Source organism: Ipomoea triloba, chromosome 9 (assembly GCF_003576645.1).
Source record: "Ipomoea triloba cultivar NCNSP0323 chromosome 9, ASM357664v1".
In the NCBI taxonomy this organism is placed as follows: Eukaryota; Viridiplantae; Streptophyta; class Magnoliopsida; order Solanales; family Convolvulaceae; genus Ipomoea; species Ipomoea triloba.
In genome coordinates this window covers 10,803,243-10,816,969 of record NC_044924.1, presented here as the reverse complement: position 1 = coordinate 10,816,969, position 13,727 = coordinate 10,803,243, and the positions used below count along the sequence as shown (strand labels likewise).

General features: G+C 35.3%; 2 protein-coding genes across 5 annotated transcripts in view; one reads left to right on the top strand and one right to left on the bottom strand.

Annotated features, from left to right (window-relative positions):
* Positions 1 to 3,308, bottom strand: part of LOC116029372 (DNA-directed RNA polymerase I subunit 2) — a 16,789-nt gene extending 13,481 nt beyond the window's left edge. The window contains exons 1-8 of the mRNA XM_031271350.1: positions 2,950 to 3,308; positions 2,630 to 2,712; positions 2,429 to 2,548; positions 1,907 to 1,986; positions 1,675 to 1,738; positions 1,460 to 1,530; positions 463 to 540; positions 326 to 371 (exon numbers count right to left, since the gene is read on the bottom strand). Coding sequence (XP_031127210.1) covers positions 326 to 371; positions 463 to 540; positions 1,460 to 1,530; positions 1,675 to 1,738; positions 1,907 to 1,986; positions 2,429 to 2,548; positions 2,630 to 2,712; positions 2,950 to 3,148 — 741 coding nt within the window. The 5' untranslated portion in view covers positions 3,149 to 3,308. The remainder of the gene's footprint in view (positions 1 to 325; positions 372 to 462; positions 541 to 1,459; positions 1,531 to 1,674; positions 1,739 to 1,906; positions 1,987 to 2,428; positions 2,549 to 2,629; positions 2,713 to 2,949) is intronic.
* A 4,321-nt stretch (positions 3,309 to 7,629) lies between these two features.
* LOC116028357 (COBW domain-containing protein 1) lies at positions 7,630 to 13,720 on the top strand. 4 transcript variants are annotated; one of them, XM_031270048.1, is made up of 10 exons: positions 7,630 to 7,953; positions 10,061 to 10,280; positions 10,386 to 10,603; positions 11,238 to 11,352; positions 11,482 to 11,571; positions 11,734 to 11,907; positions 12,004 to 12,123; positions 12,392 to 12,502; positions 13,183 to 13,264; positions 13,345 to 13,720. In XM_031270048.1, exons 2-10 carry the CDS (start codon positions 10,113 to 10,115, stop codon positions 13,410 to 13,412), a joined length of 1,146 nt encoding a protein of 381 aa, XP_031125908.1. In that variant the 5' UTR covers positions 7,630 to 7,953; positions 10,061 to 10,112; the 3' UTR covers positions 13,413 to 13,720. The 4 variants fall into 4 exon arrangements, with proteins under 4 accessions (XP_031125908.1, XP_031125905.1, XP_031125906.1 ...); XM_031270045.1 differs by lacking the exon at positions 7,630 to 7,953 and adding an exon at positions 8,938 to 9,124 and having other exon boundaries at positions 10,086 to 10,280; XM_031270046.1 differs by lacking the exon at positions 7,630 to 7,953 and adding an exon at positions 8,995 to 9,124.
* The last annotated feature ends 7 nt before the right edge of the window (positions 13,721 to 13,727 follow it).

Here is a 13,727-nt window from a genome sequence, read left to right as displayed (position 1 = left end):
TTTGAAAAAAAAAAAAAAAAAAAAAAACAAAACAAAACAAAACATGCACGCACAAATATACAAAAAGCTTTACTATATGGGCATGTAACAATAGATCAACAGAAATTAAATCATTATCCAATTTGCCTGATATTATCCACTAAATACATGGAATCCTACACAAAATGCCACTTGATCTAAAACAGTACACAATCACTTGATTTAAAGTAATTATGGAATACAAAGCTGACAATGAATGCCAGAATCTCAAAGGAAAGGATTAAATAACAGCAAATATATAAATAAATAAATAAATAAAAGCATCTTAAAAGACCACAGTGCATACCTTTAATATGACACCAGCAGGAAGCAAGTATTCCCTTCCTTGTATCCTAACAAAAGAGAGATACAAATGAAATTTGCCAAAAATCATCTTTCAAAAAACTTCTAATTATATTAAGTTTCATTTTCTCAAAATCTCACCAGAATCCAAGTCTTGCACTTCCATTACTAAGATAATACAGTCTCACCGTCACTGCAGATTGGTCTTCTCTTACACACCTAAAGGAAAAATAAAATGAATCATAACTGCATTGTAAATTTTAGATACAAGGAAAAGCATCAAATACAGGCAAAATTTCCTAAGCAGTAAACTTGGAACATAACGTGGTCACCTTTCCAGTCCCGCTTATTATAGGCAAATTCACAGCCACCACAGTGATGACCTAACCACAAGGCCTTTCCAATTAAGACAGCAATTGCAGCTAACATGCAGGTCCTCATTTAAGTTCATATGCCACATTAAACTAGTATTGGAGCTATGTGTATAGCATTGAATAACAGAGGTTACCGAGCACTACTAAACAACTGTAGGAGCTACACTAATAGCAAGAATAACTAAGCACATTCAGTTACTGAATTGTAACTAAGCTTTTTCACTGGCTTCTCGACGGAACAGTCACTAGGCTTAAGTGAGAATAGAACTATGTAACTAAGATTTTTCACTAATGCAAATATGTGAAAAGTAGGACAAATAGATTAAGGTTGTTAAGTTTTATTACTCAAATAGTATCCAAGTCTGAGACCACTTTGAAAATGAATACAACCCCATATGTCAGGCACGCTCATTTCCCATTCAATATTAAATACATTTCAAGATAGAGCAATCACATTACCACTCACTAAATATATCAGAACCCAAAGAGAGACAATATTAAAAATGAAGGTTTACCCTGCATAGTATTTTCCACCCTTACCCTTATCCTTACACCTTAGATAAGTTTGTTTAAGTTGCAGATATTGTAATATGCGTTTATTCAACCCATTTCATAATTGATTGAACATTATATGTTGCTAGTTATCAGTTCTTGTACAAAAACTAAAAATAACTGTAGGGAAAAATCAAAGAAATTTGCAGTGAAACAAGTATGAAGAAGTATTCAAAAAAAAAGTATGAAGAAGAGTTGGTGGAGATGAAAACCTTATTGCAATAGCTTTATCAGTATAACCTTCTCGCTTATCACGAAATGAATTCCGCACCATACTCGTTGGCTGGAAGATGATTCATTAACCAGACCACCATGACCAAAGAAAAACAAGAAAACTGTTTATTACATAGCATATGTCATATACAAGTTCCAAAAATCTTGGTTTTAAAAATATAGACTAGATGCAGCATAGAGAAGATATACTTACATAGTTTCGTTTTGGTAATATCAAAAGCCGAACCACTCGCTCAAGACCATTCAAAATGAAGTACCTAAACATATATGTTAAACATCTATGTCAGAAACTTAGATAACTACAAAGAAATAACTAGGGCATTCTGCAAAGTTACACTTCAAAATCACATCAAAATCAAAATATAAAAAGAATAGATGTTAGTTCTAGAGAAAGGAGCATCCATGAGTGCATTAAATTGTCTTACCCGCCCATTTCTGATGGATCTTCCTTGCAAGATGCTAATTTTCTGGGGCTGTGAACATTTCTCAATTGGCAGAGCTTTGACTACAAATAATAATAATAATAATAGTAATAATAATAATAATTATTATTATATGTATATATAATAGATCTGATGTCAGCATCATATAGATGACAAGGCAATCTCTGCACAACAATAATCTCCTCCAAAACATATGTTGTTAAAGAGCAACAAAATTAATAATGATAGAGGAAGTATCAATTTATTTTGTTCACTACTTTATGGTTTCTTAGCTACTTTATAACTTTCACCCAAATGTTACATATATTCTTGTTGCCATAAATACTGTAAACCTTCACTTGGAACATTTGCAGTTGGATTAGTAAAACTGACACACATAACTATAATTCAGAAACTTGTTAAAGAACTGAACATGATGTCTGTTGTTTCATTTTTATTTTTCATTTTTACCTTACATTTGAGAGAGGAGGGGGAGGGGGGTGTTAACTAGAATGTTATACTAACCTTCAACATGATTGGAAACTGGCCGAAATTAAATTTTTCTCTTACAACAGCTCCATCATCGTACTGAAGGCAAATATCCACCATAAACTTGCCTGTGTATGAAAGTTTTGCTTGTCTACACTGTTTCATTAACACCAATCAGAAATTGAATGCACTGTCTGAGAACAGAGATTAACATTTCAGGTAGACACAAATACTTGCCTCAAAGGGATACAGAGCATCCTGTACAGACTTGTAACCACGATCCTTTTGAGGCGGGAATAATTCAGGTTTCCCAAACCAAAGTATATTATAGGTTAAGAATCAAACTTACAACACATGGAAGATTGAAATCAATTGCTCAATAAAAATAAAAGATTGATGAACACATTATCAATTGACATTACTCATGCCTTACAAAACTCTGCATATCACAATATTCTGACTACTCCAAATTGAAACAACGGTCATATCTGCTTTTATCAATTCCATTGGGTTAATTGAGTAAAAATCAAATTTAGCATACTGAAAAGAAAGGATATTTCTAAGCTTGTGGCCGGAGAAGGGATCAGAGACCTCGACGGGCTTGATGGCCATAAGCATAGTCTCAAGTCCTTGGTCCACCATGTGATCGAACGACTCTATATGATGAGCGTACAACTCTTTCAGTGCCGTGTAGTCTTTCTCCTTCATCAAGTGCGGCCGCTTCGTCGCTCCACCACCTGCTACTTTTTCTTCCATCGTTTTGCAATTTTCTTTCTCAGGGTGAACAATCTGAAACAACTCTAAGGTTCTGAAACACGGCGAGGGTTTAGCTAGGGTTTAAATAAAAGTTCTTTTTCTTTTTCTTTTTCTTTTTTTGTCCTGACTCTGATCAACCAAATTGGCAAATACTGCTAAATTTGTGCAGTATTATTCAAAGAATAGGGTTAGTGCTTATCACTCGGGCGTCTCTGGTCGTCTTAACGAATTAATCTGTTAAACATATTAATAATCATTTTAATAGGCCGTGTTAATCTGTTTATAACTCACTGAGAACCAATTATTATTTAAAATATTTTAAAAATATATATATTTTTCTATTTAAACTAGTATTTTACATGTGCGATGCACATAAGAAATTATATAATTATGAATTTTAAATAAAAATTTAGAAAAAAATTAAAGGATATTAAATGTATAATATAATAATAGAGTTGAACTTCTATATATTTGATCAAGTAACTATTTAATAAAATAAAATAAAGGGAAAAGAGTCAAATACGCCCTCAAACTTTACCCAAAAGTGCAATTAAGCCCTCGAACATTCAAAAGGTTCAATTAAACACACGAACTTGTTATTTTAGTGCATTTGAACCCATATGACCAGTTGTTTCAGGTGAACAACCAGTCATAATTTTTCCGACCAAATTCCGGTGGCCAGCGGTCGGAATATTTATCAATATGCAATTCCTTCCACACCATATTATGTTTTCATTACCTTCTCACATTTGTCTCTGTATTTTCTCCTTATTTCCGAGCAAAGAATCCCCCCAATTGATTTTCCGTTGCTTCCAATTAATCTGGATAATTTTGGTTGAAGAAAATGGATTTTGAAACGTTTGATACCATTAAATTTGATGAGGGGGCAATCGCTATGTTTAATCGCTTTCGTAAATCTATGAAATTGGTGCACTTTCTCGAATTTCTCTTCCCTCTCGTGTTGATTCCGTCGTCCTGGGATAGAGTTCTGGCCGTCATGAAAATGTCCAGCGAATTTGTGCACGAACTCTTTGTTAATCTCTGTAATTCACACGTTGTTTTCTTCATTGGAAACGCCATTATTGTTGTTCTATTCGTGCTCTGTCGCCATACCGAAGCCTCGGAAGCATACGATGATAGCGTCCGCCAAGGTGAAATTCAACCACCGCCCGCTTCCTGTCAAGTGTCGCTCCTCCGTCGCAGACGGAGGCGGCGGAGAAAACCGTAGTCAAAGCGGTAGTAGTAAGAGAGGAAATTAAACAGGTTTTTTGTTCGGAGAGCGTGGTTCCAAAACAGCAAAGCGAAGAGATTTTTGTGGCGCTACAAATGGTGACAAAGCAAATTCAAAAGTTTCATAGAACTCAGTTGAAGAATCTAAAACGAGAGACTGCGTTTAGATCTCATAGGGATCTCCGACAGTCGTGGACCACCAACCGGTTCGTAGAAATTGATTTGCTGCTGCCTGTATCTAGCCTGGAAAGTGTCGTTGTTATAGATAATATAGTCGCCGGCGCCGCTGCTGCTGGAGGAGGCTCCGTCGGCGAAATGCATGTATTCTGCTTCCTTCATCATCGGAATTAGCATTCTCCACATTGACATGCTTTTCTAGATATTCCACACATTTAATCAAGGTATCCTTACTAGGATTAAAATCAGTTGGGCATATGGATACGGCTTTGAATCAGAGAAGACGACCGGTTGTTGGGGATGAATATTCCGGCCGCCGTAATTTGGTCGGAAAAATTATGACCGATTGTTAACCCAGAGCAACCAGTCATATGGGTTTAAATGCACCAAAATAACAAGTTCGTGTGTTTAATTGAACCTTTTGAATGTTAGAGGGCTTAATTGCACTTTTGGGTAAAGTTTGAGGGTCTATTTGACCCTTTTCCCTAAAATTTAAAAAAAAAAAAAAAGTTTTCGCACTTTTGGTCTCACGAGTATTGTGTCACTAACAATGTTGACCAATTACTTTCAATACTTGCATAAGTGGCACATGACTATCATTTTCTTAGCAAAATGGTCCTTCTGATTGACTCTCTATCCATATTTCGCTAGAACAAATATTTTGCTCTTTATAGCAAGGGTAGAATTGTTTTTTCCTTTATCTCCATCATTTCTTTCTCAATAGTTGCTCTTCACGATCTTCATCTTCTTCCTTGTGGTCTTCCTTCTTTTTTTTTCATCCTCATCGTTAATTTCCTAGTCTAGCAGCCTGGCAGGCGCATGAAGCGCGGTGTATCCTTGCACATTACGACGATTGCGATCGACTAGGCCAAGATTGAGACTTCATTGACAATTTTAGGAGTACAGTAAGATGCTGCAAAGTGCAAGCCAGGGCACAAGCATCATCAAGTGTGACATTTGATTCCTCATGAGTAATTTAACCAGTTTAATATCATCCCAACTCTAGAGCGCTAGTTCACGATATTCCCAACTCTCTTTTCCTTTGCAGAATCCATCATTGGGTGGTCTTACTTGCTCTTATCTCACTCGGATCGAACTTCATAAGTAAGCTTAGCTTTTTCTCAAGCGTGAAGTTGTATGTGTTTATCGTGTGATTCTCTAGACATATTGCTATAGTATGTAGTTGGGGTAAGCGAGTAGTGAAAGCCAACCAAAAGTATAAGAATAACATCATCATCCACAAGAGCCTCATCGAGAAAGCTAAACATATGGCGCTGCAGTATGTGCAGTCAACTATCAAAAATCTTAATCATATCGAAGTTTGAATGAACTATAACATTAAAGAGAAAGTGAATTGCCATTGTATTAAGCATTGGTTGAATTTATGAGAAAATTGAGATTCGATTCTAAGTACTAATAACAAGACATGATGTATATAAAATGGAGATGCAGATCAAAAGAATTGTCTTGAACAACCATGACAAGTTATTTGATCCAGAAAGTCGCTGCAAAAACATACATGACCTCCACAACACAATCAACAACAGTTGAAACCTATGGGCACAGGTCTTGAGCTTTCCAGTATACAAATAATTCAAGACAGTCAAAAAAATTCCATAACCTACCTTACCACGAGCCACCAATTCAGTCATTAAATTTTTTAGTTTTCCAGCTTCCTTCCCACAGTCTTCATTATATTTGTCATTTCTTTCTTGAACTTCTCATTGAAAAACCAACTCCGGCAACTAAAATATAGCGATAGATTATTGCCCACATGAACCCCGACCCCTCAAGCGCAATCTTTGCATCACTGTAATCATATTCAGTATCTATCCGTCAAGAGATTTTCTATGTCACTACTTAGCTCATTCAAACTTTGAAACTCAACACTCCCTGGATCATTAAGATTAACAATGAAGACATTAAAAAAAGGAAGACAGCGAGGAAGAAGATAAAGATCGAGTAGAACATTGGTTGATAAAAATGAAAAAGATAAAGATGGGAGAAATATTAGTGGTAAAGGAAATGACAAGTTTACCCCTGCTAGAAAAAAGCAAAATATTTATTCTGGTAAAAATGGGCAGAGAGAGTCAATCAGAAGGACCATTTACGCAAAGAAAATGATAGTCGTGGACTACTTATGCAAGGCTTGAAAGTAGTGGATCAACTTTGCTAGTAACAAAATACTTTTAGGACCAAAAATACGAAAATCTCAAATAAAAGATTTGAATTAAAATAGTCACTAATCATGTACATATTTATATAAATTTATAAAAAAATATACAATATTTAAATTGATTGATTCACAATTATATTTCACACACACACACACACATATATTATATATAGTTCAAAGAATATGAATAATAACTAAGAAAATTATATTTAAAAATAAAAAAAGATATAGATTTTAAATTTAAAATGAGTAAATTTAAACTTTAATAGGATGCATTTTCGTAGCACCCGATTTACACTCTCACATGGAGTGTAGTAGGGATGTAAACAAATCAAATAATTCGAACTCTATTCGTGATTCGAATTCGAATTCTTTTCGAATCTGAATACAAATATGACTGTATTTGATTCGAATATTCGAATACACACACACACACACACATATATATATATAAACCTGAATCCCCAACATCTACTCCGAATTATTCACAATTCACACCTCCGCCTCCTTCTCTATTCTCTTAATCCTTTTGCCTCATTCAGTTATTTAAGGTGCAATGTTAGGCTTGATTCAAGAAATGATCTTGTAAGACAATATTTGTGTAATATTGTATCATATTGTGGCTATAATTATGCATAATTAGTGTCAAAAATTGGGAACTAAACATCATTAGTGCAGAGAGAACTTATTTAGATGTAAAGGTTGAAAGGATGTATTTTTGTGAAGCTTTTGTGCGTTATATTTTGTATTGCCTCACTGGTGATTCTGCAGTATAATAGTATTGCCTCACTAGAAATTGCAAAGTGACTATATAGGAATTGACATAATTTAAGGATTGTAAGTATCAAGCTTATTAAGGCATTGCCTAGGCTTCTGGGCGCTCCAGCCCTTACGCCTAGTTGGCTCGCCTCGCCTAAAATTGGCGAGGAGAGTTCGGGCGTCGCCTAGTCGTCTAGGCGACGCCCAAAGATGCCTAACCCGGTGTCGACCCGGGTTTTTGTATTTTTTTTTAAAAATCTAACCCTAATACAAAATACACCAACCTAAGCCACTTCTCAACTCATTTGGAGTTTCCTTGAGTTCATTTCGAGACCAGCCACCATCTCCGTTCGCCACCAACCATCAGTGCCGACCGCCGACCACTAACCACAACTCAGCCACCAGCCACCACCGACCACCACTCAGCCACCACCACTCGCCATCAACCACCAGCCACTCATAGGTATTCATTTCGAGACCTCTTTCGTCTTTCTTTCTTTTTTCTTTCTTCTTCTTGCTTTTTTCTTCTTTCTGCCGATTGCTTCCCTTCTTTTTTCATCTTTCTTTCTTTCTTTTTTTTTTTCTTCTTTCTTTCCTTTATTCCTCTGCTGCTGCCTGCTGTGTTTTTTTTATTCAGGCAGTGTTTTTTTTTAAATTTGAATATTCCAATAGAATAATTCGAATAATATCATGGAATCGAATACGAATAACATTTTCGATTCGAATATTAATTGAATATGAATACGAATACACTCAAGTTTAGTCGAATTCGAATCGAATAGCAAAATATTCGACTCAATTCGATTCGTATACACCCCTAGAGTTGAGGTGACATGATGTTGTTTTACTGCATGATCCGCATTGTTGCCGCTACATTGATCATGGTTGACAATAAAATTTGACCTCTTGACGAGTTGTTATGCCGTGGACCCAGGTCCACCTTGCAAGGTGGACCTGGGTCTACATTCACATACACTATACTCTACATTCACATATTACAGGATTATATGTTTTGTAATTATATTACCACTGTTATGCATTCACACATTCAAAACTCTATATTCACAGGTCCTATACTCCATATTCACAACTTGAGAACTCCACATTCACACATTACAGGGCTACAAGTTGATAGAACTTCTTAACTCTATTACATATTCACACATGCATAACTCTACATTCACGATTTCTATACTCTATATTCACAATTTAAAACCTCCACATTCATACATTTTTGGGCAACTCTACATTCACGATTTCTATACTCTACATTCACACTTTGAAACTTCTACATTCACACATTTTTGGATAACTCTATATTCAGCAATATGTTTACTAAATTATTAAAAAAAAAAAAGAAAAAAAAGAAGACAAAACGACGTAGTTTTTCCACAGCATAATTTGCCCCTCTTGACCATGGTCCACTTAAACGCGGGTTACTCAATAATTGGGCCTCCAAAGTCCATAGTCTGGCCTAGATGAATGCTTTAAGTAAGATGCAAGGCGAGAGCCCAAATTGCGTCGTAGAACTAGAATCAGCCTTTTTCTCCAATTTCCCTTTCTCGTTTTCGCCTCGGTTCCCGGTTTGGCTGCGTTATTGTGGAGCACCGTCAGCCGCGTTCTGTTGCTCTCAGGTAGGGAATCCAGTTTTCTTGTGCCCATGTATTTGGGATATTGTATAATCTGCAGTCTTTGTGCACACCAACTGTTCGATGAAAGATTTGAATTCACAAACTAACGGGTAAAGAGAGAGAAATTGAGGAAGAAGTGGCAATTATATAGAGCTTCACGTTCACTGAAGTAAAAATAAAGCGGAAAGAAAATTGGAGTGTAGGAGGGTTAAGGGAGTTCCACAATCTGTACATTTCTGTTGGGATGCTTAAAGTTAATAATGGTGTTGGGATTATTTTCTTTTTAAGAAAAATAATGATCCTAGGTTTGTTTTGTAAGGTGGAACCGCAAGAAACCAAATTTGGAAAGGAACTGATATTATTTGATTAAACATGTTAAAGTTAATTCGATGGAATAAGTGTAAATTTGTTGTTCTTCCTTGAGAGGGAACCAATGTTCATTCCATGTAGTATAGAAAAAATAAAAAAGGTGTGAAATGGGCATACCAAATGCAGGAAATGACTTAGAGGTCAAAATCACAATTCCTTTCTGATATGATTCTTGCATACTTAAATGTTATTCTTTTGCTTAGCGTTCTAAGGTGTTTTCATCCTGCAGTTTTTAATATCAAAATATCAAAATTACGAACTTTAATGTAGCTTAATATTGGTGAAATATTAAAAATGGTCCAGTTTGAGCATGTAAGTTGGACTACTCCTATTGGAGTGGGTGGAGAAACTGGCTGTATTATGTAAGAAATACACTGTAACTATGGTCGTAATATTTTAACTGAGTAGAGTGTGTCACAAACATTCTTTTCCAATCATTAGAGCCCATAATGGTATTAAATTATTAAATTGTCTTATGTGTGATTAGTATTGGTAAAATTATCTTATTTACTATTGGTAAATTAATTTATGTTCTTAAGTTCATATTGCCTTGGACAATAAAAACAACAGTTCACTGCCTTGCTGTTTTCCCAAGAAATTTCAAACTCCTACGACACTGACCATGGAAGAAGACGGCGAAGAACCACCACTTGCTGTTGAGATTACTGCTGCTGTCAATGAAAGCACTCCTCACCCATCTACCCAAATCAATCACCAGCCAGAAACAACCGATGCCCCTCCAGTCGGTGTTACTGTCATCACAGGCTACCTCGGCGCCGGCAAATCAACTGTAAAGTTCCTTTCTTTCTATCTCCCCCTCTCCCCAAGTCCATTCCTTTATCCTTCTTACCATTCAATTTTTTTATGTATTTTGACAATTTTAGGAAAATTACAGCTGATAAATTACATATTGAGTGCACAACATGGGAAGAAAATAGCAGTAATACTCAATGAGTTCGGGGAGGAGTTGGGAGTGGAGAGAGCGATGATTAATGAAGGAGAAAGTGGTGGGCTTGTGGAGGAGTGGGTGGAGCTTGCAAATGGCTGCATTTGCTGTACTGTGAAGCATAGCTTGGTTCAAGCTCTAGAGCAGCTTGTTCAGAGGAAAGAAAGGTTTTAGAAAATTACTTCAATTTTTGTTTGCCTACAGTGCTTTATTGATAACATAATTGTCTGTATATCTGTGGTGTGTATACTGAATTTTCACCTCTCCTGATTATATGCTTGAGTTGAGTTAATGATTCAAAAGTCATTTTTAGTGAAATATGTAATGAGATTTATTCTGATTTGATGTTTGAATATTTGTTTAACTTTTGTATGAGATGGGGTTGAAATGCATAGCCAATTGAAATTTGGTTTATACTCCGTATATGGGAACAAGGAAGGTCCACTGCCTTGTTATTACTGTAGTTGAACCCTTGGTCAAAAGGAACTTCCTGTTCATTATGCAAACCATAGTCTAAAAAAGAAAAGGAAAGCATAGGTTGGGTGTGTTCATATTCCTGGATACAAGCCTTTTTTGCTGTGCAATGTCTTTTATTATACAGAGTATATGAAATACTCTTTTATTTAAATGAAAAAATTCAATTTTTTTCTGTATCTGTTTGCCAACTGCAGGAGATTGAACTATTGAAGGTTGTTTAAATGAGAGTTCTATTGTTTCTTAACTAGACAGTTCTTTTAATACCCTGATAAGCATCACATTTATTACTAGCCTTTCACAAACTGTGATTTTTGTTGCATGTAGACTTGACCATATATTGCTAGAGACTACAGGTTTGGCAAACCCTGCACCTCTGGCATCTGTTCTTTGGTTGGATGATCAACTAGAATCAGCTGTCAAGCTTGACTCCATTATTACTGTGAGTTTTATATGATTATAGTTACCTAATTTCACTAGAGGTGCAAATATTCATTCTGTTCTATTTGTCACCCCTCTTACTGATAGTTTTTCCACAAAATATTTTTTGCTTTATGGTTTTCTTTGATAGGTTGTTGATGCAAAAAACCTTCGTTATCAGCTGAAGGTGCACCATGAATCATCTTCATTTCCTGAAGCATACTTGCAAATAGCATATGCGGTATAAGAAAGTTCCCTAACTATTTTCAATCATATGATATATCTAATAGCTATTGTTCCATATGTGTTGCTATCATCCTTTATTTTTTTAAACACTTCTTATACAGTTATACCTTGAGCATGAGGGTAAATGTCTTCTTCTTCTTCTTTTTGCTTTTTATAGGATGTTGTGATTCTTAACAAGATTGATCTGGTATCTCAAGAGGGTTCTGGATCAGCTCTAGATGAACTGGAGAAGGAGATACACAATATTAATTCCCTTGCCAATATTATTCATTCTGTTCGTTGTCAAGTTGACTTGTCTAAAATACTGAATTGCCAAGCATATGATCCAACAGTATATCAACTAATCTTCAGCATTTGCTCTACATGTCTTTAATCTGATGAAATCATTATCTATTGACAACTATTGTGACATCCTGGTCTTATTCAGCATGTAACTCACTTGGAAGCATTGTTAGAAGCAAATAAATCTCTAACTACTCGAGATCTTCATGATACTGGTGTCCGAACGTTATGCATTTGTGAGTCACAGCAGATCAATCTTGACAAGGTAATTTCTGAAGAGTTTATTTGAGAGTTTGCTCTTAGGATAACCATAATCCATAAATGTTTATTTTTCAAAAATTATTTCCAATTGAAGCATATCTAGTCATTGTCAACTGCAGTTGATTTGTTATTGTAGTTGAAAATGTCATTGGAGTATAAAAAAGATAGGAGGTTGATACACTTGTGGCCTCTGGTGCTTTTTTCAACTAATAGTAGTTTTCTTGTCCCTAAGATACTGACTGAGCTCATCTTTTTTTCTCTTACGCAAAAAGATTCGTGTGTGGCTTGAGGAACTCCTTTGGGACAAAAAGTATGGCATGGACATATATCGCTGCAAGGGAATTTTAAGAGTCATGAATTCAGATCAGCTCTATACTCTGCAGGTACTGATGTATATAGAATGCAACAAATTACTAAAACCTAGTTCATTAGAAAGCTTTTCTTTTATCCTCCGAACCAATTTAAGAGTTTTGATATAGCATGAACTTGGTATTCTTCCACAGAAGTTAGCCCAAGTTGTACACAATAGTGCAACTTGATTGCTAAGAACTTTATAGACTAACATATTATTGGATACAAATAATTGATAGGCATGTAAGTCGAGGCACACTCAAACACCTATATGTGTGTGTGTGTGAGAGAGAGAAAGAATAAAGAAATTATTTCACTTGAATATGGAATTCCATGTGGTCATTATTAACATCTGCAGACTTTTTTTTGCATTCCTGAACAATACTGATTGACACCTTGATATAACTTTTATTGAACAATGTTCCTTTCTTGTCTGTAAATACTGCTCTGGTATTTTTGATTATTCACATGGACTATAGTAGCATATAATGCATCAGATAATCCTCACTTTTCCATCATTGTTTCCATGTAGAGTTTGAAAAAATGGCATGTGCCAAAAGGCAATGCATATTTAATGGATTATTGATGGTGCATTTTATTTTACAGACCACAAGTCTATATCATTTCAAATGTCCAGAATCTGCAGAATTGTCTTAATTTTGCACATCATAATCAATACAATTTATTTATTTATTTATTTTTTGCCTCTTAGGGTGTGAGAGAGATCTACGAGATTGTTCCAACTCGGGACTGGAGAAATGGAGAAAACCAAATGAACAAAATAGTTTTCATAGGTAAACATATTTTTAAAGTTTTCATGTACAAACGGCAACTATTTTCTCCTCTTCAATCGTTTATACATGTCTCTGTGCAGGTAAATCATTAAATGAAGACATTTTGTTGGATTCTCTAAGAGCTTGTGTAGTGGAAACCTCAACCTGAGCACATAGATGAGCTTCATGGAATTTAATACTTGCACTATGCTAAGTAAGAAAGAACCATTGATTATAGGAGTTGTAGCTTGGTGTTGGCGCTCAAGTTATTTGGTGAACTGCCTTTATTTTTGGTTAGTTCAATATACACCATAACTATCTAAGCTTCAATTTCATAATGTGCATGATGTAGAGTGTAGACAAGAATTATACTATGCATCTATGCTCATCTCAAGACTAGTTTTATACATTTTGATGCCAAACTTTTGTGTGTAATTTGTTTTTTCCAAAGAGTTAATTCCACTTGTACTCTCTTAACTTTTTT